The following is a 26,722-nucleotide window of genomic DNA, read 5'->3' as shown; positions in this document are numbered from 1 at the left end:
AAAAATGAATATAATATGTATGTGAAAAATAATTCAGTTCTTAAAATGATGGTAAATTTGAGCCTTGAAAAACGCAGGTATTAGGGGTACTGATTCTCTATACAACTTGCATATTTGTTTATAAAATTCAACTCTCCAGAACTTCTAAGCTGATGTCTAGAAGTCTTGCTTAGTTGAATAACACATTTTTTGTATAATATAATCACTATATATGGTGTTATGATTTGCTTGGAAAAATAAAATATTAAGAAAATCATGAGGAAGGGAAACTATATTTTGAACTTTATTCATTCCATAAATACTGTCATGTGCTTACAAATTTCATATAGTAGTGAACCAACACAGTTAAAACTTTGGTTCTTGGGGCTGGAGTGATAGTACAGTGGGTAGGGTATTTGCCTTGCATGTGGCTGACCTGCGTTCCATCCCAGGCATCCTATATGGTCCCACAAGCACCGCCAGGAGTAATTCCTGAGTGCAGAGCCAGGAGTAACCCCTGAGCCTCTCTGGATGTGACCCAAAAAGCAAAAAAAAAAAAAACCAAAAAACTTTGGTTATTCATGGGTCAACAGTGATTAGAATATGTAATTTCCGTGTATGATATGATAAAATTAAGAAGGATAAAGAGTTTATCAATCCTGTCACTGTCACTGTCATCCCATTGCTCATCGATTTGTTCTAGCGGGCACCAGTAACGTCTCTCATTGTGAGACTTATTGTTACTGTTTTTGGCATATCCAATACGTCACGGGTAGCTTGCCGGGCTCTGCCATGTGGGCGGGATACTCTCCGTAGCTTGCCGGGCTCTCTGAGAGGGGCAGAGGAATCGAACACGGGTCGGCCGCGTGAAAGGCAAACGCCCTACTGCTGTGCTATTTCGCCTTTATCAATCCAAATATGCAAAAAGATAAAAGATGCTTACAATACAAAATAATATGGAATAAATAAGTACAATTGTATCTATTATCCAGAAATCCAATTATAGCACATAATTCCAATTGTATGTATTATACTTAAACTCATTCAGATATTCTTTGAATAAATTTTTAGCTATTTATAAATAGCACATCTAAAATAACTCACAAAAGTTCAAAATAGAGGGGAAAAGATAAACTAGGCAAACAGCAACCAAAAGTAAAATGGTCGGGCAACATTAGTTTCAGACAAAATATGATTTAAGGATATTCAGTAATAAACAGACATTTCACGCTAATGAAAGGAAGACCTTTACCAAGAGACTAAAGTATAATACTGATGTACATTTAACAGCATAGTATTGAAATATATAAAACAAAAAGAATTGGATTACAAGGAGAAATTGACAACCCAATAATGGAAGACATTTTAAACACCTTATCAGAAACCATTTAAGCAAAATAGAATTAAAATTTAAAACTGGAGCTAAATTAGAAATTTTTTAAATGAGACAGTATGAGAACATTACAGATTGAAGATCTAAATGAGATGGAAGGGGGGAAATCTTTGGTTCTTAATTGTTAGTGTCAGGGGCCAGAAAGATAGTAAAGTGGGTAAGGTGCTGGCCTTGCATGTAGATGATCTAGGTTCAAGCCAGGCACCCTATATGGGGTCCTCTGAACCTGCCAGGAGTGATCGCTGAGCACAGAGCTAGGAGTCAGCCCTGAGCACCACTTGGTGTGGCTCAACACTCTTCCTCCAAAAAACAAAAACTCCAAATTCTTTAGTGAAAATGTGCATTTTCTTGTTCAAAAGTGGAATTTCTGTATTATTTCTCAAATTTCTAGGCTGGAAATTTGGAGGTACATGCTATTTAACAGGAATATTATTATTATTATTATTATTATTATTATTATTAGTAGTAGTAGTAGTAGTAGTAGTAGTAGTAGTAGTAGTAGTAGTAGTAGTAGTATAGTAGTGGTAGTATTTCCAGCATGCAGGTGAGTGGAGGATGCCTTCCAAGAGGTGGTCAGGAGACCTGGAGGCTACTCCTGATGATTCTTTTTAATGTGGGGGAGCACACAGCAATTCTCAGGGCTTATTCCTGTCTCTGCACCACATTTAGGGTGCCAGGGAACAAACCTGAGTGGACTGTGTGAAAAGCGAAGCCCCTACCCACTGAATATTGCTCTAGCACCCTCCTGGTGATTTTTGCCGGGTTGGCCTACAGGTCAGTGCGGAGCTGCTAAGACAGCAGCCCACAAGGGCGACAGGCCATGTATGGCAGTGCTTAAGGACCTCTAGAGCTATACCAACTACCATCCAGACGCACAGTGATGCCAGAGATTGAACCAGGGTAAAGAGATTCTTAAATTGCTTCCAAAGGAATATAGAATAAATGCAAGGGCACAAGACAGAAAAGAATTCCATCTTTAGATGACTATTGGAAAATTTCATTGTTTAGTGATATGACATTGATAACAGTCCCTAAACCTGAAAATATTTGTTGATTTCTAAGTAGTATATCATAATTGTGGCTCAATGGTAAGTTTTTCTATCAGCATTTACAGTGGGATCATAAATTATGCCATGAATATGTAATCTTTACTTATAGTGAAATAAATTATTGTGTAATATTTTATAATAACAGAACACTTAAAGTTTCAGGAGACTACTTGAACTATAGATAGGAATATATAGTTTTTATGAACTTTATATAGGAGTATAAAACTAATTACAGTCAGTACTCTTATTTTTCTCAGAATACTTCTCTTTGTACTGTGCCTTTCAGTATTGTTAACTACACTTTTTTCTTTGCTTTTTGGGTCACACCCAGCGATGCACAGGCGTTACTCCTGGCTCTGCACTCAGGAATTACCCCTGGCGGTGCTCTGGGGACCATATGGGATGCTGGAAATCGAACTTGGGTCGGCCGCGTGCAAGGCAAACACCCTACCCACTGTGCCATCACTCCAGCCCCTGTTAACTACACTTTAAATTACCATTTTGGAATTCACATTTTTGGGGGAGTCACACCCACTGCTGCTCAGGGCTTACTCCTGGTTCGGTGCTCAGGAATAACTACTGGCAGATCTCACGGGACCATATGAAATGCCAAAGTTGGGGATTGAACCCTGGCTGGCTGCATGCAAGGCAAGCCCCTACCCTCTGTACTAGCACCCCAGCCCCTTTACAATTCACATTTTAATAGCTTTAAGATGTTTTCAATGACTTAAAAATAAACATCTTTCACAATTATTCTTAAGAAGGTGTTCACTTATATTAGGACATTAACATTACTCAAAATACTGTATTTCATTGCATCTTTGAAACTAGAATGAGTCTTAACTGTTGATGGTGTCTTGTGATCCTCTTGTGGCCAGGTGGCAGTTTTGATGTGGTAATTGTTCATGCATGTACATGTGATATCAGAATATCTAGGATCAAACTTGTGTAATGGAGGCTTGTTAAAAATTCTTAGGGGAATGTAAAAGTTTAAGTGGGATTATGTTCAACTCCTAGAAGTCAGCAGTTGTTGGGAAAGAAGAGAAATTTAAATCAGATTTTGTTATTGATAGACTGAAGTGGGTGGATAAAAAATGCTGGTTTACATATTTTATTTTTGTGTGTATTTTTTGTGGAGGGGAATACCGGGCTGTGCTCCAGGGATACTCCTGGCTCTGCACTTAGGGATCACTCCTGGCAGGCTCGGGGACCATATGGGATACTAGGAATTGAACCACAGTCAGCTGCGTGCAAGGCAAGTGCCTTACCCGCTGTACTATCGCTCTGGCTCCATAGTTTAAATATTTTTAAAGCTGGCTTAGTAGCAGAAAATATGGCATTTAGTTCTCTTAAGAGCTCTTTTATTTATCTATCAATTTATTTATTTATTTAGTTCATGATTAAGAGCTCTTTTAATAAAGGCTGCATCATCAGTGTCCCTGGTGGCACAGGAGATGACAGATAGTTTGAGCTGAAAATTGGATTCTGAATTATACTTTAAATGTAAACATGTTTGATTAAAATCTATGTCTACTTTGAAAAGAGTTCTTTCAAAAATATAAACGTGATAAGGAATTATGACAGGTTGGTGGATTTTTCTTTCTGGTACATAAAATAATAGGGCTCTTAAATTTGATAAAGTATTTTTTAAACTGATTTCTTAGAATTGCCTTTCAGAGCTATTGTGTAAAACTGGTCTTTAGTAACATCCCATTTTATACATAATGACTGAGAGAATTATAACTGTGCAGTGATTTCCCCTTAACACTTTAAATATATTCCATCATCTTCCAACATTTATTGTTGCTAATAAGCCTGCCATTGCTCTGATTATTATACCTGTTTTAAAGCAAATCTATTATTTTTCTCTGATGGTGATCAGATTTTGTTATCCACATGTACTTAATATGAATATAAAGTATTGTATGTAGGTGTGGTTGTGAGGAGGGGTTTGCCTCTTTTGACTTTTTGACTTTTTTCTCTAAAATTTATTTAAGCACTGTGGATTACAAGGTTATTCATAGTTGAGTTTTTGACATACAATGTCCCATCATCACTCCTGCCACCATTGTCAATTTCCCTTCAGTATTACCAGATTCCCTCTCCTACCCCCCCAGCCCTGTCCCAGTCTGACATCTTGAGAGTCACCTTTAAAATCTGATTATTAAAGTTTGGGTCTCGCGATTTCAGTGCTGTTGACTCTGTGGTTTGGATTTGTAGCTCTATCGTTCTCTTTTTTAATTCTATTCTCTATTTTTATTGAATCACAGTGAGCTACACAGTTACAAAGTTGTTCATGATTGGTTTTCAGTCATATAATGTTCGAAAACCTGTCACTTCACCAGTGTACATTTCCTACCACCAATGTCCCCAGTTTCCTTCTAGCAACCTCTCTCCTCACCCGCCTCTATGGCAGGCAATTACACACTTCTCTCTCTCTCTTTCTCTCTCTCTCTTTCTCTCTCTCTGGAGATTACGGTTATCATGTATATGCTGTTACCTACTTTCAACATTCAGTTCTTTTTCAGAGTGATAACATTTAACCATCATTGTCATACCGTTTCTTCTCCATCCTAACTGCCCTTTGCCCTTCTCCCAGACACACTTGTGGCAAGCTCTATCATTCTTTAACACCACCAATGCACCTGAGTTGCCTTGATCCCTGCACCCATAGCTTCTCATCTCTTGTCCCCTTCTCCTTCACTCTACTTCTTTCCTCCCCCCCTATATTGTGGGGCCAAGGGTGATCTAAACATTCCCCCACATTTTTCTGGCTCTTTGGGTCACACCCAGCGATGCTCTGGGGTTACTCTTGGCTCTGCATTCAGGAATTACTCCTGTCGGGCTTGGGGGACCATATGGGATGCTGGGGATTGAACCCAGGTCAGCTGTATGCAAGGCAAACACCTTACCCTCTGTACTATCGTGCTGGCCCCAGCACCCCCATTTAAATCTATTGCATTTCCAGATCCAATTGCTCTAAATACCACATATAATTGATCATCCTGTGTTTGTCTTTCTTCTGATTTACTTCATTTAACATGATATCTTCCAGACCTATTCATGTTGCAGCAGATTGCACACTTTCATAGTTCCTTACAGCTGAGTAGTATTCCATTGTGTGTATATACCACATCTTCATGATTCACTGATCTGTTGTTAGACATCTAGATTTATTCCAATTTCCTTAGGCGCTGAACCAGACAATATTTCCACCATCAGTGGATGAGAGTTCATTTTCCACCACACCCTGCCAACACAGATTGTTCCCATTATTTTTATATATGCCATTTTCACTGGTGTGAGATGGCATCTCATTGTTGTCTTGCTTTGGATTTCACTAATAATAAGTGATGGTGATCTTTAGTTCATTTGCTCTTTGGCCCTCTGTTGGTCTTTCTCAGAGAAGTTGCTGTTCATTTGCTCTCCCCAATTTTGATGGGGTTTTTGTGCTGATATTTGTGAATACTTTATATATTCTGGACATAACCCTTTTACCGATGTCTTGACTGAAAATATTTTCTCCTATTCAGTTAGCTGTTTTTTAAGTTTTAGCCTGTGTTTCTTTTGTCATACAGAAGCCCTTTAATTTTATGTAGTCCCTTTTATTTTTATTCTGTCACCTTTGCAATGTATTGCTGAATGACACCTTTGAGGTCCAGATATTGTAGCATTCTGTCTGTATTTTCCTTGACATATTTTATAGATTCTGGTCTGTTATCAAGGTATTTAATCCACTTTGAATTGACTTTTGAGTAAGGTGTGAGCTACAGAACCAGTTTTAATTTTGTGCGTGTGGTTACCAGTTTTACCAGCACCATTTGTTGAAGAGGTTGTTTTTACTCCATTTCATGCTTTCAGAAACTTTGTCAAAAATTACTTGACTATATATATTTGGAAGTTTGTTCTTGATATTCTCTTCTGATCCTCATTGGTCAAAGAGTCTGTTCTTATTCCAATACTATGTTGTATTGATCACAAAGACTTTATGGTATAGTTTCAAGTTAGGTAATGAGATACCCCCCAGTTTCTTATTTTTTAGTATGGTTTTGGCTATTTTGGGTATTTTATGGTGCCATACAAACTTTATTATGGACTGTTCTCATTCCTTGAAGAATGTAATCTGAATTTCAATAGGGATTGCATTGAATCTATATAGTAATTTAGGTATGCCTGTCAATTTGACAATATTGAGTCTTCCAATCTAACAGCATTGAATATTTTTCAATTTTCTAATTTTGTCTTCTATTTATTTCTTAAGTGTTTTGAAGTTTTCATGGTATAGATCTACCTCATTAGTTAATTTGATTCCTAGGTACTTGAGTTTCTTGGGCACTCTTGTGAATTGAATGGGGTAGATTCTTTGATCTCTTTCTCGTCTGACTCATTTTTTGTATATAAGGATGTGACCAATTTCTGTGTATTGACTTGTAGTGGCCACTTTGTTGTATTGGTTTATTGTTTCTTGATTTTTTTGTGTGGGCATTTTGGGGTTTTTATGTACAATATCATGTCATTTGCAAATAGAGCTAATTTGACTTCTTTTAAAATTTTTACCGTTTTGATTTGCTTTTTCTCATCTTATTGCTATGGCTAGAATTTCTAATATAGTGTTGAACAAGAGAGGAAGCAATAGACAATCTTTACTTGTGCTTGATCTCAGTGGGAATGCTTTCAGTTTTTCACCATTAAGAATAATATTGGCTCTGGGCTTGTTATGGATAACCTTTACTATCTTGAGGAAGGTTCTTTCCATTCCTCTCAATGTTTTACAGGTTTAAACGTCACTAGGTCTCTGTTGACTGACAAGATTTTGACCTTACCCTGTGTCCTTTCCCAAAACCCAGCATACCTTAACTTATTAAGACACATATTTTATTCAAGTCACAGCTCCCCTCCTAGTCTCGGATTAAATAACATTAGCTTCTGTTCTTTAATATGAATTGACTTCTTGTCTGACACCTAAAAAGTTGTCACCTTTCTTCAAAAATCTTTTGTATTTGTTTGTAGGGCCTTGTACATGCAGGAGACCATGCAGTTTATAGGATCAAACCCTGCACGCAAAGATTGCTTACTAATCCTTGAGCTATCTCCATTGAGACCCTAAAATATTTATATTGTATCCTTATTAGTTTTGAATATGAAAGATTCCAGTGTGATTTCTATCCATTATCATGAATTGGAGGTCTTGGTGATATTGGTAAAAATATTTTCCTTCTACCTCTCTCTTACCTCCATTTAGGGTTCGGAATCATGAGTGAGTTAATTTTGGAATATTTTGTACTTTTAAATATGGGTTCAGTTTTAGGCCTACATGATGGGTTTATTTTGACTCTTCAATGACAACTGCTACAACTTCAGCTATAGGGGTTATGTTCTCTACATTGCTAAGGAAGATTTAATTTATGGAGTTCGTCAACCAGTTATGGTTATGGTTATGGTCATGGTTATAACCATGCCACCGGACTCAGCACCAGGTGTGCCTCAGAGGGGGTCAGGTGAGAGCCCTCCCCGCCCTAAGAGACCTGGTCCTGGTTGCTGATCACCACTACCCCACTGTTTCCACACTTCAGGCCATTTTCCACATGCTCAGGCTGAGCCTCACACACGAGTAAAGTCCCACGGAACCCAGGTAATGTGGAACTTTGTGATCTTGGACTCTGGGATCAATGGGACCCAGGAGCAGAGATCCTTTGCCTGCTTCCCCCAATCTTTGGCGACCCAGGGGTCATACCAATAAGCCACCTCCTGCCGGTGCCAGATAATCTCATCGGCCACCCTCCAGAACTCACAGATGCTTCTCCTGGAAGGGAGCATAAAATGGGGCCCCCATAACCATGCCACCAGACTCCGCACCAGGGGTGTCTCTGAGGGGGGCGTATGAGAGCCCTCCCCGCCCCAAGGGACCCAGTCCTGGCAGCCAGCCTCCACTACCAAACCGCTGCCACGCTCCAGGAGGCTGCTTTCCACATGCTCGGGCTGAGCATCACGCATGAGTGAACATATTCCTGGACACATCATCATAAAGGGAAATATATATATATATATATATATATATATATATATATATATATATATATATATATGCCTCTGCGAGAGCCCGGCAAGCTACCGAGAGTATCCAGCCAGGATGGAAGAGGCTGGCAAGCTTACCGTGGCATATTCGATATGCCAAATACAGTAACAATAACAGGTCTCATTCCCTTGACCTGAAAAGAGCGTCCAGTCATTGGGAAAAACAAGTAAGGAGAGGCTGCCAAAATCTCAGGGCTGGGATGGATGGAGATGTTACTGGCGCCCACTCAAGAAAATTGATGAACAATGGGATGACAGTGATACAGTGATGTAGTGACAGTCAACTAGTTACAGTATATTCTTCGATTAGCCTGTTTTAAACTAGCTGCATGGATTCACCTACACAGACAACAAGGCTCAGTTTTGGAACACCAGTTGCACCAACTCTTGCCCCAGTAAGAAATGAATTATCAATAGGATAAGAGCAATTCTATTATATTCTTTATACGGCCACAGAACTAATTGTCTCTAAAGACATGCTTTGATATAAGAGTATGGAAAGTTGAAAAATGCTATTCATTCCCAAGATAGCATGATAAATTGAAGCCGTCTAGGATTGTAGGCAGAAGGCACATTGAAGTCTGATTGGTGGTTTCTCTACATTTTATGTGAGCCACAGGTGTATGTCAGAGGTTTTTGACAGGTGTCCTCAGAAATTGATTTATGTTTCTTACCTATTAAATGTACTTTTCTGAAGAGATTATATATTGATAATTGTAATGATCCTAATTAAGTTTGGTCTTATTATTGGAAAAAAGTGATAGACATTAACCCCAAACTCCTAGTCTTGTAGTTTTACGTTTTCAACCAAGAAATCTTTTTTATTTTAAGTGAAGTTAAAATCATCTGAGAACAAACAGTCTAGATAGACTAACATTTATTAATAATAGTTAACCTGAAATGTTTTGTGAAATCATTTAATGCAAGTATATTCTTGTTCACAGTCCTTCCTTGCAGTCTTCCCTCTTTCGAATCTCCTTCCTTCCTTCCTTCCTTCCTTCCTTCCTTCCTTCCTTCCTTCCTTCCTTCCTTCCTTCCTTCCTTCCTTCCTTCCTTCCTTCCTTCTTTCCTTCCTTCCTTCCTTTCAAAGAATGTTGGATTTTGGTCCATACCTCATGGATCTTGGAGGCTACTCCTGGTTCTGTGCCTGGGATCATGTCTGGTGTTACTCAAGGAAACATCTTGTGCTGGGCATCAAACCCAGTCCTCATGCATGCAAACATGTACTTAGTCCATTAAGTTCGCTCTGATCCATGTTTTTCTTTACTTTGTTTTTGTAAAGTTTGGTTGTCAAACACCCTCCACCAATATCCCCAGTATACCCCCACTTTCCCACCCTCCCCCTGCCTCCGTGGCAGACAATATCTGACAATAAATACCCATAATCTCTCTCTACTTTTGGGTATTATGGCTTGCAACTATCTCACGGTGATTCAATAAACTAAAATTTTAAAAATTTGGTTGTCAATTTTTAATTCAATTTTGCATTGTATACTGAGCTCCTGGTGGGGTTCCAGACACACATAGTAATTTTAGAGTACCCCCTTTCAAATGCATGTGCTATTTGATCTACTATCCTGTGCAAATGCTTCCATCCCCTTGATTGTTTTTTTGTTGTTGCATCACATCTGGCAATGCCCAGGGGCTACTCCTGGCTCTGCACTCAGAAATTACTTCTCGTGGTGCTTGGGGGACCATATGAGATGCTGGGAATCGAACCCGGGTTGGCTGCATGCAAGGCAAACGTCCTCCCCACTGTACTATCACTCAGACCCCATCTCCTTGATTCTTTGCTTCCTTTTCTGACTTCTTCAATTGCAGTGATGTCAGATGGTCCTTTGTTCCTCCAATTTCTAAATGTGAGAGTCCAAATCTCTCTCTATGAAGAGCTCTAATATAGTATTATTTTTCCATTAGCAGTTAGGGAGAGATGGTCAATTTTCCCTCTTTGGAGGATTTATATCTTGCATCTGGTCCTTAATGGCTATTGACTCTGGTTTAAATATTTTTATTTATTTTTTTAATTTATTAGTGAATCGCCGTGAGGTACAGTTACAAACTTATAAACTTTCATGTTTGCATTTCAGTCATACAATGATTGTTTACCCATCCCTCCACCAGTGCCCATTCTCCTCCACCAATGTTCCCAGTATCCCTCCCATCAACCCCACCCCATCCCCCACCACCCCACCTCTGCGGCAGGGCATTCCCTTTTGTTCTCTCTCCTTTTGGGTGTTGTAGTTTGCAATAGAGGTATTGAGTGACCATCATGTTCGATCTATAGTCTACTTTTGGCATGCATCTTTCAACTCGAATGGGTCCTCCCAACATCCTCTACTTGGTGTTCCCTTCTCTATCTCAGCTGCCTTTGCCCCACATCTTGGAAACTGGCCTCACATGCTGGGGGAAAAGGCAGCTGATTTTGTTTTTAGATTTCTCTTGAAATGGATGAAAATATCTAGTCCCTTTGACTTATTTTCATCCTTGCAGTACTCCATGGGAAAAGCTTTGAGAATTGCCATCTTTTCTTGCCATTGTGTCTGGTGGACTATTTGAAACTTTCATCTGGGTTCAGTCCATGCACTAAATTCTTTTTTTATATCCTCTTGCACATGCTAGATAATTTACACTTCTGTAGAATATACACATTGTTATGTGTATATATTATTTTCATGTAATATTTGTACTTTACTGTTTTTGTTTGTTATAGCATGTTTTAGTAAAGGTCATGTTTGTTTACAAGATTTGTTTTCCTATTTTAAAATAGAGCTTCCAAAATGAAACTTATCATGAGACATAATATGGTGGAAAAATATCATTGGAGTAGTATAAAAATGTAGAGAACATTAAAATAAGAATGCCAGTTGTATATCAGTTGTATCACATGGCTAAGGAATGGTAAAATATTTTGGCCAGAAGAAATATCTTATATACAAGGTTTATCAGTTTACAAATAATTATTATTCCATAATATTATCTTTGCTTACCTTATAGTAAGCATTAATGGGAAGACATTTATGATCTTGCTAAACCAAAATACAGTTAATATGGAAATACTCTTTATAAACCATACAAACTTAATTTTTTTTCTTTTTTTTTTGATTTTTGGGTAACACCCAGCAATGTACAGGGGTCACTCCTGGCTCATGCACTTAGGAATCACCCATGTTGGTACTCAGGGGACCATATGGGATGCTGGGATCTGAACCTGGGTTGGCTGCGTGCAAGGCAAACGCCCCACCCACTGTGCTATCACTCCAGCCCTCAAACTTGATTTTTTGAGAGGCACCACACCTCCTAGTTCATGGTATTGGTGCTAAGTGGACAATGCAGTACTGGGTATCAATCTTGGGGCTCCCTACCTGAAAAGCAAGCATTCTGTTCCTTTGAGCTATTTCTCCAGCCTTAAACTTGTTTTTCCACTTCCTTTCCATTTTTGTTTCTGTTGCTGTGATGACAAGGTGTTGTACATTGTAGTGTTTCTGTACTTGGTTGAAGTGTTTGCCAGGGATCACATTCGTTTCGTTATGGAGCTTGCTTATATTCTGACTGTATGACTTGCCAGGGATTTGTTGTTGTTGTGCAGCTTATGTAAGTGCTTGGTGGAATTATATTCCTGAACACTGTATTCACACATATCTAATTCCCAGAAAGTGTAATCTATTCCTATTTTTGATAGATTTGTATATTGCTTTCCTTACAGGCTGGACCATATAATATTCCCACCAATAATGAATGAAGGTTCCTTTCTCACCATCATCCCACCAACACTGTTTCCAGACTTTTTAATATGTGCCATACTCATTGGCATGAGATCATGTCTAAATGTTGTTTGGGTTTCAGTTTCCAAAATCATGAGATAAGCACTTTTTCATATGCCTTTTGGCCATCCAACTGTATTCTTTGGTTTCATCTTTTCTTCCAAATTTCTGGATAGGGTCTTTGAACTGTTTTGTTTAATTTTGTGAGTGCTTTATAGATCTTGTATATCAGCTTTTTATCTGATTTATTATGATCAAATATATTCTCTCCCATTCAGTAGGGTGTCTATTTCACAAGCTTATTTTATAACAAGCTTATTTTGCTGTAAAGAAGCTTTTAAATGTTATGTCCAATTTGTTTATATTTGTTGTTTTTGCTTCTGTGCTCAGCTTGTTGAAGACTCCTCTACAGTCAGTGGAAACTGACCATATTTTCTTTAATGGATTTTATAGATTCTGGACTAATCTTAAGGTCTTTAATCCACTGTGAGTTTACTTTTGTGATTGGTGTGAGGTGCGGTTCCAATTTCATTTTTTTACATTGTGGCTGTACAGTTTTCCCAGCACTATTTGTTGAAGATATATTCTTTGCTTCACTTTATGTACTTGGCTCCTTTGTCATATATTAACTAGGAGTTTACATATGACATAAATAAATCTAAGATTTTAACTCAGCACTTTCTGTTCCATGGTATTCAGGTTTCTTTATTCTAGTCCCATATAGCTTTATTATAGCTTTGTATTATAACACAAAGTTGAGAAATACAATGCCCCCCATCCTTTTGTTTTCTTGGGATTGCTTTCACTGTGTGGAGAGCTTTATGGTTCCATACAAATTTTAGAATATTTTTTACAAGTCTGAAAAATATCATTTAGTAGGTATTGAATTGAATCTGTTTAACACTTTGGGTAGTATGATCCTTTCGACAATGTTGATATTTTTCAATCCATGAGCAGGGAATATCTTTCTATTTCCTGATGTCCTTTTCACTGTATAATTCTATGGGTTCCCTTCTTGATTCCTAGGCATTTGATGTTTTGGGGTCTATTTTGAAGGGGTGGTCTTTATTTATGTATTTTTAATGAAGATAGTTTTAATATTTTAAATTTAAAGACCTATGATTTACGAAGCTATTGATAATTGAGTCTTAGGCAAGCAATATTCCAACACCTGTCTGTGTTGCAAGCCATGATACCCAGAAGTAGAGAGAGATTATGGGGAATATTCTCTGCCATGGAGGCAGGGGGAGGGTGAAAAAGGGGGGTATACTGGAGTTATTGGTGGTGGGAAATGTGCACTGGGGGAGGGATGGGTGTTTGAACATTGTGTGATTGTAACCCAAACATGAAAGCTTGTAACTATCTCACGATGATTCAATAAAATTTTTTAAAAAGAAATAAAGGGGAAAAAGACCAAAAAACAACAATAACAATATCCAACACCAATCCCACAACCAGTGCCAACTTCCGTCCACTGATATTTCCATGTTCCCTCCACCCCCACCCCTACACCTTGACAGACACATTTTAAAGTTTAGTGGATGTACTTTAGCTTTTATTACAAATTAATTTTTTCATAAAATAATCATATTTTCAGTGTTGTTGAGTCTGTGCTTTGGCTATAATGCTATGCCACTCTCCCACATTACTGGTATTTCTGAGGTACCCTGATTCCTCTTCTGCCTTTATTTACCTTTTATTTTCTTACTTCCCCCTATTTCTTTCCTTTTCTGTTTTCCTCCCTAAACTCGGTGGTCACAGATGATCTAGGCATACACCCTTTACTACATCACATTTCCTTGTCATGTTATTCTATATGTTACAGATAAATAAGATCATTCTGTGTTTGTCCTCCTTCTTGCTTACTTAGCTCGACATAATATCTTCTGGTTCTAACCAGATTGCAAATTAATTGTATAATTTCATCTTTTCTTACAGAAGCATAGTATTCTATTATATATGTATATGTATGTATGTATGCATGTATGTGTATATATATGTTGCATCTTCATAATCTATTATTCTGTTGTTGGACACTGAGGTTGGTTCCATATCTTAGCTATCGTACTAAGTGCTGCAATGAATAATGATGTACATATGTCCTTTTGAATGAATATTTTTGTCTTGGAGGTAGATGCCCAAGAGTGGAATTGCTGAGCCATATGGCAGCTCAATTCTAAGTTTACTGAGAACTCTGCATACTCTTTTCCACTGGGGTTGAACCAGACAATATTCCTACGAGCAATGGATGACAGTTCCTTTTTAATAAAGATAGTTTTTATTGAAAGTAGTTTACTTTGAAAATTGAGGGGAAAGAGAGGAATATGTATTTGTCAGAAAATATGGGTTTCTCCAGTATGAAAAAAAGCAGAAAGAGAGAAATGTATTCAAGAGAGAACTGGACGTGAAAGAGCAAGCTACAAATACTCTTTTAAATTTCTTTTTCTTCCAATTCATTATTTGAATACAGAAATGACATAGATTTTTACATACTAATTTTGTTACCTACAGCCTTACTGTATAGGTTTATTATTCATAAGAATTTTCTTGGTAGAGTCGTTCGGGTTTTCAATGTAGAGTAGCAGGTCATTCTCTTCTCCCCTCACTGCTCTCATATTTTTCTAACTTAAACCATTTAATCATTTTATTTCACTATACACTTCCTCTTGAAGTTCTTTTCTGTGAGGAAAGACAGTGATCCTGGAAAACCTGAGTAGGAGTTAGGGGTGACTTGCCTTTTCCTGAAAAGAGCAATTTCTGGCTGGCTCCAACCTAAATTCAAATTGTGGGGATAATGCCCTTTCTTGCTAGTCTACCCTTTTGGTTTTAGTTTTGCCTATAAATCAGGTTTTTCTTGGGACCGTGTATGTGTGTGTGTGTGTGAAATGTGTGTAAATGTGTGTATTTACATTCATTGGTTTTTCTGGATTACCAACCTAGTCAACATTAAGTCTGAGAAATAAAGACATAAGGAATATCTGTAGCACTCAACATCAGAGTGTTCTGTTAAGTTTCAAGATCCCAGGCTGTTTTTTCTTTTTCCACCTTTCAGGGTCTTCTTATATTTATTTTGTATATATACATGGGTTTTAGTTTTAATAGTATCTAATGGGATGCATAGGGAGAAGAGAATATACTCCATTTTTGCAGAAGTACAAGTTCTTTGTGTTTGTGTATATGTGTGTTTTTGGACAACATCTGCCTGTGCTCAGGACTTACTCCTGGCTCTGTGCTCAAGGGTCATTCCTGGTGGTGCTTGAGGGAGCGTCTGGGTGCTGGGGATTGAGCCCAGGTCAGTTGTGTGCAAGGCTAGCATGCCTTACCCTTTTACTATCTCTCCAACCCCTGTGGTTTTAATTTTTACATTGCCATATCTTTCTCTTGTGTTTCTCTTTATACTTATTTGTATAAGCATGTTCAAGGTTTTTTAATATTTTGTTCTTTTATACCTTACATACAAATTGGGGTGGGAGCATCTAAACAATGCTTAGGGTTCTCTGTGACCTCATTGTGAGAGCCCAATGATGCTGTTTAGGACCTGCAGTGTCAGGTATTACTGAGTCAGTCATCCGAGTAATCTGGTAATCTTAAGCCTCGTGGGCTGCACTGGGTGGTGCTTTGGGGACAAACTACAAGAATTTCAAATGTGTGTAGTGTAATAGCTCTATGATGCATTCAAAGAGATACAGCACATGTGCACATTTAAATAGCCCATCTTATAGCAAAGGCATTTCAGATTTATAATTTATTACTACGTTTTACTCAGCATTACTCAGTTGTTATTATGGGTTCAGTAGATGCCTTAATTTTTTCATTTGAAATGTCCAATTCATATAACATACCATTTTTTTGCTTTGGAATGTGGTCTTATTACTTATCTCAAAGTGTATAAAAGGCTATTTAGTTAGCTGGTGCAAAAATATCCCAACCATATTTAATCTTTTTTTTCATTTTGTTTTTTTCTATTAATTTTTTCATTGTGCAGTGCCAGGGATGAAATTTAGAGTTTGAGACATGCAAGTCATATGATCTACCAGTGGGCCACATCCCAGACCTTTATTTTTATTTTTTATGTAGTTAAATCTTTCCATTAGGTTTTTTCTTTATGGTTTATATTCATTTCTTATTTTATTCTAATTAATTGCGTGGGGGAGCTTTGAATCACACATGGCATATTCCTGATTCTGTGCTCAGGGGATATTGCTAGTGGTTCCTCTTCCAGTTCCTTCATGCATGAGGCTCATCTGAATGTGCAGAGAAGGGCCTTGAGTATGGCTGTGGCTGGGTTCCAGAGGTCTTTGAAATTTTATATATATATGCATATATATAATGAACAAAATTTTACTGAGACATCTTAATTTATAGTTATTAACAGCTGAGTTTCAGGCATACAATTTTCCAGCACCAACTGTGTCACCAGTTGTCAACTTCCCTCTACGAATGTCCCCAGATTTCTCCCAGCACCCTGTCTGCATTCTTTACTGGCACATTTTTAAGTTATTTTTGTTGTAGTTTGGATCTCATTCTTTCAGTTCTGTTGATTCTTTGATCCAGATACATAGATGTACCACATATCTGCATTGTCAATATGCCCAGTGTCCCTCCATCCCACTCTTCTTAATTCTCACAATTTCTTTCCTTCCCTAGCCTCAGTTTTGTAATCCAGAGACCAGAGTAGTCTAACCAGAGTAGTCTAGATATCCCCACTTAGATATCTTGCATACAAGTATACATACCGGTATTCCCTGTCCTCTAATTCTTTATACCACACATAAATGAGAACTTCCTACATTTGTCTTTCATCTTCTGACTTACTTCACTTAATGTGACATACACCATTTCCATCCAAGTTGCAGCAATTTGCATGATTTCATCCTTCCTTTTATCTGTATAGTATTCCATTGTATGTATATGTACATATACATATACGTATATATATATATATATCACACCTTCATTGTGGTACTCATCTGTCACTGGTTTCTCTTAGTTATTGTGTAAGTGTTGCAATGAATGATGGTGTGCATATGTAGTTTTGAATAAACGTTTTTGTGTCCTGGGATTAGTTACCAAGAAGTAGAATTTCTGAGTCCACTCATACTGAGAATACAGTATGGCAACTGTGTTCTTACTTTCCTGAGTAATCTCCACACTGCGTTCAATAGAAGTTGAACCAGACAATGTTCCCATGAACAGTAGATGAGGATAATTTTTTCAGCACATCCCCACCAACACAGATTATTCACAGGTATTTATAAAAATACCATCCTTACTGGTGTGAGATAATAGTTCATTGTTAACTTGATATGAAGTTCCCTAATGATGTTGAGCCTTTTTAATGAGCCTACTGGCCATCCATCTGTCTTCTCAGAAGTGTTTCTTCAGTTCCTCTTCCCATTTATTGATAGGATTTTGGGTTTTTTGTTGTTGATCATTGTGAATTCTTCATATATCTTGAATATTAGACCTTATCTTGTGTGTTGTGCACAAATACTTTCTCCCATTCAATTTGTCTAATAGTTTTAGTTCATGTTTCTTTTGCCATTCAGAAACTCTTTAATTTGATGTAATCCATTGTTTGTTTTTTGTTTCTCTTGCCTTTGCCAGTGACATCATATTGTTAAAAACACATTTGGGTCCCAAATCTTGGAGTGTGCTATCAGCGTTTTCCTCATTGTGTTTTCTGTATTCTTGTCTGATTTCAAGGTGTTTCCACTTTGAATTGACTTTTGAGTAAGGTGTGTAATATGAATCCAGTTTCATTTTCTTACATGTGATTTTCCAGTTTTTCCAACCCATTTATTGAAAAAGCTGTGTGTTCTCCACTTCATGTTACCAGATTATTTGTTGAAAATTAGTTAATCAAAGATCTGTGAAGTTGTCTTTGGATACTCCATTCTAACCCATTGGTCAGAGTCTATCCTTATTCTGATACCATGCTGTTTTGATCATCATAACTATTTAGTATAGTTTCAAGTTAGTTAATGATATACCTACAAATATCTTCTTTATCAGTATGGGCTTGGCTATTAGGGATGTTTTATTCTTCCATACAAACTTTGTAATTGACCATTCTATGTCCCTGAAGAATGCCATCTGAATTTGGATGGTGATTGCATCGTGTCTATGTAACAAGTAAGAAAGGCTGTTCATTTTAATGCTATTGATTCTACCAATCCATGAACATGGAATATTTTTCCATTTACCAAGCTCTTCTCTCTTCCCCTCCCCTCCCCTCTCCTCTCTTCCCCTCCCCTCCCCTCCTCTCCTTTCTTGTCTTTTCTTTTGTTTTTGTTTTTGTGCCACACCAGCAGTGTGTGCTTACTCCAGGGCTTATTACTAGTCCTGGATTTTTTTAACTTACTCCCTGCTCTGTACTTAGGTATCACTCCTGGCGGGCTTGGAGGACCATAGGGGTGCCAGAGATTTAACCCTGGTCAGTTATCTACAAGTCAAGCTCCCTATTGCTCTACCCCCCTTTTTAACATGAAAAAAGTATTTAATACTTGAACAAAATGCAAAACAAAGTATCCAAGTTACAAAACATAAATTCCTTTAGTTCAGTAATCATGCTATTTTTACCTTCTAATGTCTGTAACTCCTTTCCCTCAAAGTGAAATCAAACCAGTCCCTTCACACTGGACATGCCCAAACCATCACAGACGAACTATTCAGGTCCACTGCTGGTGACCACAGGCACGGGACTGGGTACTGGTGCCACGGTGACATGCACATAGACAGGTGGGGTGGAATGAGAGCTGACACATGCAGAACATGTCAATGGGAGGCTCCATGCAGTGGCCCCTTTTTCTTAAGTGACCTTTTTTCTTTTATTTGTCACCACACATACATACACACAAATATTATCTTTTTTTCTGTTAGTTTGCTAGGACTTGTAAGAGTATAACAAATAGAAGTGGAGATGCTGAACATCCTTGCCTAATCACAGAAGGAATGATTTCAGTTTTTCAATATTAAGAATGACACTGACAATGGGTTTGTTATATATGGCCATTGTAATCTTGAGGAAGTTTTATACCACCCCTATTTTGTTGAGGTTTCTAAAAATAATTTTATCCTTTAGGTCCTGGAATTTACATTATTATTAGTCATAATTTTTATTGATATGTCATTCCAACACCACAACAACCACCAGAGTCTGCTTCCTGTTGAGAATTTTATCATGAATGGATACTGGACTTTGCCAAAAGCTTTCTGATTAAGCACATATGGTCATATGATTTTGATTATTTTTCCTTTTATTAGCATGGTGTATAATGTTATTGATTTGCATATATAAAACCTTCCTTGCATGCCTGGGATGAATTCAGCTTTATTATTTTGTATCATTTATTTGATATGATGTTGGATTTTTTTCGCATGAGCGAAGTCCCACGGAACCCACGTAACGTGGAATTTTGTGATCTTGGACACTGGGCTCAAGGGGACCCGGGAGCAGAGATCATCTGCTTGCTTCCCTCAGTCTCTGGCCACCCAGGGGTCACACCCATAAGCCACCTCCTGCCAGCGCCAGATAATCTCATTGGCCACCCTCCAGAACTCACAGCTGCTTCTCCCGGAAGGTAGCATAAATTGAGGCTCCCATAACTATGCCACCAGGCTCCGCGCCAGAGACTGCTTCCACTCAAGGCTCCCCAGAGGGGGACGGGTGAGAGCCCTCCCCACCCCAAGGGAACCAGCCCTGGCAATCAACCTCCACTACCCAACTCCCGCCATGCTCCAGACTGCTTTCCACATGCTTGGGCTTGAGTAAACATATTCCTGCACTGCGCGGCCGCTTCACATCATAAGACACTCCCTACCCATTTCCCATAAAATGATAGAGGGAAATTATATATATACATATAATTACATATATACATATAATATAATATAATATAATATAATATAATATAATATAATATAATAATAATATATATCGGAGAGCCCAGCAAGCTACCGAGAGTATCCCGCCCACACGAAAGAGCCTGACAAGCTCCCGTGGCGTATTAGGTATGCCAAACACAGTAACAATAACAGGTCTCATTCCCCTGACCCTGAAAGATCCTCCAATGGTTGGGAAAGAATAGTAAGGAGAGGCTGCTAAAATCTCAGGACTGGGACGAATGGAGATGCTACTGGTGTCCGCTCGAGTAAATTGATGAACAAAGGGATGACAGTGATACAGTGATACAGTGAAGTATTATTGAGGATTTTGCATTGATGTTTTGAAATTTTCTTTTCCAACCAGTAGTGTTGCTGTATACTTTGGGTATTAGTGAAACACTGGCTTCATAGAATCTGCTAAGAAGGATTCCTATCTATTCTAGATTTTAGAAGATTGTAAGAAGTAAATGCAGTAATTCTTTTTTGACTGTCTGGTAAAACTCACCAGTGAACTCTCCTGGCCTAGGACTGTTGCTCTTGGGGAGACTCTTATTACTGTTTCTTTTCTTGTGATTGGCTTGTTTGGGTTTTTTATTTCCTCCTCAGTTTTGGGAGATTGCATGATTCTAAGAATCTGTTCATTTCTTCTAGGTTCTCCATCCTAACAGCATCAATTTCTTCTTAGTAACCTCATGATATCTTGAATTTCTGAGGATTCTGTTTTGATTTCTTCCCATTTGTTTCTGATCTGATATATTTGGTAATTTTCTCTTTTTTCTTTGTGAGTTTAACCAACAGCTGGTCTATCTTGTTTGTTCTTTCAAAGAACCAGCCTTTGATTTCATTGAATGTGTTGTTTTCTTGATTTCTGTATCATTGATTTCTGCTCTTTTTTTCCTTCCTTGTACTAATTTTCAGATTCATTTGTTTCTTCCTCAGTATTTAAGATGTACATTTTGGTTGTTGATTTGAACTTTTCTTTCTTTCCTAATGTAGTCTTGTGTTGCTATGAATTTCCCAATGAATGCAGCTTTTGCTGTGTCCTATAGACTCTCATAGTTTGCCTCTTTATTCTCATTAGTTTCAAGGATTCTTTCTATTTATTCATTTATTTACTCTTTAAGTTTTTAGCAGCATGTTGTTTAGTTTCCAGGTCTTGGAATTTTCCACATCTTTTTATGGTTAATTTCCATATTCATGGCATTGTAGTCTGATAGGATTTTTGGTATAATTTTTATATGTATTTTTAAGTTATGTTCTAGTCTGTAATCTATCCTGGAGAATGGCTCATGTGAACTGGAGAAGAGTGTGTATTTTACTTTTTGAGGAGTTAAGTTCTGTATATGTTCATTAATTATAATTCTTCTAGTTTTTTAATCTGGGGCTATTGTTTCTTTAATGATATTCTGGCTTATCTATCTAGTGATGAAAGTTCAGTGTTGAAGTCTCCAATCAAGAATTTTGATGAACCTGAGTACTTGCGTGTCCACAGGTCGGCCATTGCTGCTGAGTTTGTACCCCATAGTTCTTAGAATTTTATGGGTGTTGAGAGTGGAGCCTTAGATTCCTGGTTACATGAGTTCTGATAAAATTATTTATTTGTACTAATGGTCTACTGATTATACCTCTGTTACTCAGACTATTTTTCATTACCAAGTAATGGTACTTGCGTGTTCCAGGGAGGTAGACATCTAGTTTTCCTCATTTAGGTATCAGGATATCGATATCTGTGGGGGTATTCTGTCACTGAATTGGGATTCTGTAGTACCCTGCTAGCCCATAGAGCTGTGGCTTACTAGGGTAATTCAGTCCACGTGGCTCTGGGTTTCAGTGTGGCAAGTAGGACTGGAGGGGGTGTTGCTGGAGGCCAGAGAGAGGAAATGGCTCATGACTCCCCAATTCCCGTCAGCGCAGCCAGTTGGGAGGTTTTAGGATTGATGTCAGCAGATATGAAATCGTAGTCTGGAGGGTGGGCACACTCAGACACAGACATTAGCAGGCCCCAGAATCAAAGACGCTCCAGAGTCACAGCCAAGAGGAAGGCAAGTGTTTTTTCCCTTATCAGGGACTCCAGTTTATCTATGGGATGATCAAGATCACCTCAAAGTATGCTACAGTGCCAAAGCTTGAACTCATAACCTTGTACTTGCCAGGGAAATACTTTAAGCCATTTGGCCATCAGGGATATTAATTTCTTCCATCATATTTTCCTTATTCCCTTTACTCTCCAGTATCCCTAGACTGTAAAAAAAACATGCACACACAGAAGGATGATGTGTGTGTTCACGGGTTCTCAAGGTGACTCTCTCTTGCCCCTTGGGTTCGGTGCTCTCGAGCCACTGTGCATGGACCAGATCAGGGTGGCTGTTGGCTATGGGCAGGCAAAGGAAAAAGAAGGAACTAACTGGCTGCTGATTAGTTGTTGTTTATTTAATCTCTCGTCTCTCCCATCTCACACACTCTTCCTTCCTAACCCCTCATACCTAGATCCCAGATCCTCGGATTCTGACTCTGACTCTCGATGACTTTCTGGATTCTGACTCTGGATTCTGACTCTGCTTCTTCTTCCATTCTCTGCTTCTTCTTCCCTGGATCCTGACTCTGCCTCCTGGATTCTGATTTTGATTCTGACTGCTTCTCGCTCTGACGACTCCCTGACTCTTTTTCTGCCTCCTCTGGCTGGCTCTCCTTCTCTCCCCATCTTCTCCTTTGTGCTCTGCTTCTGTGTGTGCCGCTGTGCTCTCTTCTGTCTGTTTCTCTATCTCTGGCTCTGTCTCTGTAGTCTCTCCTCTGGTCTCTTCCGATTTCTCTTCCGATCTCTCTCACCCTATATAGCAATCACATAAGGTGGTGATACAAAGATGAGGTTGAACATGAACAAAGAGAGGTAAGGCCACTCCTCTAAGAGATTAACTCAAGGATAAAATCTCATCTAAAGAGATTACACCAGATTACTAGGAGATCCGCTTAAAGGTGGGATCCCATCCACTGTGTGTTGCTTTCTTCTTTCCTCAGCTAGTAATCCACTTAAATAGTTATAGTAAATTTACTTCTAATATAGCACAGCGGTTGGGCGTTCGCCTTTCATGCAGCCGACCCGAGTTCGATTCCTCTGCCCTCTTGGAGAGCCCGGCAAGCTACTGAGAGTATTTTGCCCACACAGCAGAGCCTGGCAAGCTACTTGTGTGTATTGGATATGCCAAAAACAGTAACAATAAGTCTCTTGATGAGAGATGTTACTGGTGCCCGCTCAAACAAATCAATGAGCAAAGGGATGACAGTGACAGTGATTTCTAGCAATGTTATTCTGCATGAGCACAGTAAGAGATATATGAAACTTAAAGTTTGGTTCTTCCTGAGGACATCTCACTGTATATTGCAGACCACAGTCCTCAGGCCAGGTTAGTCTTCCTAACCCCAGCAGGGTCCTTATCTCATCATTACTTTTGGATCATGACAGCATTTGTCCATGTAGTTGAGTATTATGGTGCTTTGGCCTGACCCATTTCGATGGCAGGGTAGCTCACAGCTTGCCCTGGGTCTATTCAGTCCTTTGTCGGGACCTTTCTTTGGGGGTGCTAGGAACTAGCAACTGAGTCAAGAAAGAAGATGCCTCAGAGTAAATATTATTCAGAGTCAATCAATTCCCAAGTTACAAGATATTAACTGTCTTCCTGTGTCCATACAGAAAGCACGTTGCTTTAAGGTAAACTATGCAAAAGACATAACTTACAATACAATTTCAGTGTCCTTAGAAGGATCTGATTTTACAAGCTAACAGAAATCGATTAGGGAAAAGGTGATTAACTGGTTGGGAAGGAGGGTGCAGAGAAGAGTTTACAGATAAACAAAGGAATGGGAGTGACTCAGGAGTGATGGGTGTAACCCGATAAACCTAAATTCCCTGCAGCAAGGCTGAAAGGACAAACCCAGTGTTATCCTACACTAGCTGTCTTAGATAGTCTTAGAACATATATCATCCTAGTTATTTTTGAACAGCTATATATAGTCAGCAATAGATTCAAGTGCAGTTATTTATTAAGCATTATTCCTTTCAAAGAAGAAATTGAATATATGTAATTATGTAATAGAGTTTACAGAAGCCCCATTCAATTCATCAGAAACATTTGTTGAACATTTATTGCCATGTGCCATATAAAATGATCTGTAGTGAGGATGAAAAGATACGAACTTTGTTTTCTTTTAACCATCAATCTTATTGTGTATTTGTGTATTTAATTTCTAAAGCTTTGATTCTTTGTACAATTAATTGGATTTTAGCTTGTTCACAGAATTGTGCAATCATTATTATAGCAGTCAATTTTAGAATATTTTCATCACCCCTTCACAAAGAAACTCCATAGTCATTAGCAGTCACTTTCCGTATTTCTTTTCCCAGTCCCTGCCAACCACTTCTGTCTCTCTGGATGTCCTTGTTCTGGACACATAATATGAATGCAATCACACAGTCTGTGGTATTTTGTGATTAGCTTTTTAAAGTAAAGTTCATGTTTCTAAGGTTACACCATTTTTAAAGATATATCAGAAAACATTTTATCCATCCATATGTTAGTTAATTTTATTTTGATTGTACATTTTGCTTTTTAGGAATAATGCTGCTAGGAGCATTCATGTATACATTTTTACATGAATATACATTTTAATTTTTCTTGTTAAATGAAGTATTCACCTACGAGGTAAATACTGGGTCATATGGTGACACTATGCTTAACACTTTGAGGATGTGTCGTACAGTTTACTAAAATCTTCAGCATTATTGTATGAGATTTCTAATTTTTCTCTGTCCTCACCAGTACTTCACATATTTTTCTTTAAAAATTGATTAAAGCCATATTAATGAACTAGTTTTTTCTTATGGGTTTTATTTGCAGTTTCCTTATGTCATTAAATATGTTTTTATGTGTTCAGATGTAATTTGTCCTCTGACTGCATCCTGGAAAAGATATCTAATTTTAAGGATTCATGTCAATAAACTTTGCTTACCTTAGATAATCCAGGGTAATGTTCCTAACTCAGAATACTTAAACTTTATCACATGTGTAAAGTTCCTTTTGTCAGGTAAGTAATATGTTCATGGACTTGGGTAATCAGGATGTGATCATCTTATAGTCACCACACAATATTAATTAGATCTTCTGATCCATCAACATGAGATATTTTTATTAAAATAAGATGTTAATTTCTTTCAGTGTATTATATATTGTTCTTGTTGTAAGTCTTATACTTACTTTATTAGATTTGTTCCTCAATATTTTCTTTCTTTTGAACAAGCACAACTAGAATTATATTCCTAATACAATTTTTAAATTTGAATTGCTATTATATAGAATTGTAATTAATTTTCACATAGTTACAATTTATTCTACAAATTTTCTGAATTTATTTGATTTCCTAATAGATTTTGTATGGATTTCTTAAGAATTGTCTTCCTAATTATTATCTGTGAATTGAGATAGTGTTATTCTTCCTCTTCAATCTGGAATCCATGTATTTTATTCATGTTAGCTGTGAGATTTTCAAAAATACCTTTTATGTTGAGGAAGTTTCCTTGTTTTATTTTGTTGAGTATTAGATTTTATTTATGTAGATGACCTTGCTATAATGGTGTTTTTAAAATATTTTTAATGACTTCTGCTTCTGCTTTGATTTTAGGTTTGATATCAGTTTCTACTCTGGACACAACTATTAGTTGAAGCACCATGCTGTTTACTCCACAGTTAAGTGTTTCTACCACCACCAGTACTACTAATATTACATGTAAGTTATTGGTTGCAGGTTAAATATATTATTTATTATCAGGGCAGTTAAGTCAACTTAATGAAGTAAACTATGGATCTCCTGGTACCTCTGACTTTTGACAAGATTTTTCCCTTACTATCTGTGATATCCTTGCCTAGAATAAGAGATAAAATCTTGACCATAGTATTTTTAAGTTTACCTTATTGAGATACAACTTACATATTATAAAAAATAACTTACTTTAAGTGTATGATTTAGCAAAATAATAGTTTAGTTACTGAATTGTGTAACCATCATCATAATAATAGTCTTATATTATTACTATCATCCAAGTAATATCTCATGCCCAGAAAACTAGTCTATCTTTGTCTCTATATATTTGCTTTTTGCACATTTTATATAAGCGCATTAACCAGGACTTTAAAAAATTATTTATTTATTTATTTATCTTTTAATTAAAAAATTTTTATTGAATAACCATGTGGAAAGTTACAAAGGTTTCAGGCTTAAGTCTCAGTTACACAATGCTCGAACACCCATCCCTTCACCAGTGCACATATTCCACCACCAAGAACCACAGTAAACCTCTCCCCAACCTCCACCCCTTCAGCCCCCCCACCCCGCCTGTGTAGCTGATAAATTTCACTTTACTTTCTCTTTACTTTGATTACATTCAATATTTCAACAAAAAGGGAAAGTCCAAACCAGGACTTTTTTGAAGTAAAGACTTCAAAATCCCTTTATAAGTGATTCTTTAGTTGAAAATATTCTATGTAAGTTTGGATCTTTTAATTCTGGGATAATTGGTAAATTGAGAG

General features: G+C 37.7%; 1 protein-coding gene across 2 annotated transcripts in view; it reads left to right on the top strand.

Annotated features, from left to right (window-relative positions):
• NUP62CL (nucleoporin 62 C-terminal like) overlaps positions 1–26,722 on the top strand; it is a 105,414-nt gene that overhangs the window by 9,501 nt on the left and 69,191 nt on the right. For both annotated transcript variants that reach the window (XM_055122473.1, XM_055122474.1), the window contains one exon: positions 25,818–25,922. In XM_055122473.1, coding sequence (XP_054978448.1) covers positions 25,865–25,922 — 58 coding nt within the window. In that variant the 5' untranslated portion in view covers positions 25,818–25,864. The remainder of the gene's footprint in view (positions 1–25,817; positions 25,923–26,722) is intronic.

This window comes from Sorex araneus, chromosome X (genome assembly GCF_027595985.1).
Source record: "Sorex araneus isolate mSorAra2 chromosome X, mSorAra2.pri, whole genome shotgun sequence".
Taxonomy (NCBI): domain Eukaryota; kingdom Metazoa; phylum Chordata; class Mammalia; order Eulipotyphla; family Soricidae; genus Sorex; species Sorex araneus.
This window is presented reverse-complemented; position numbering and strand designations above follow the sequence as displayed.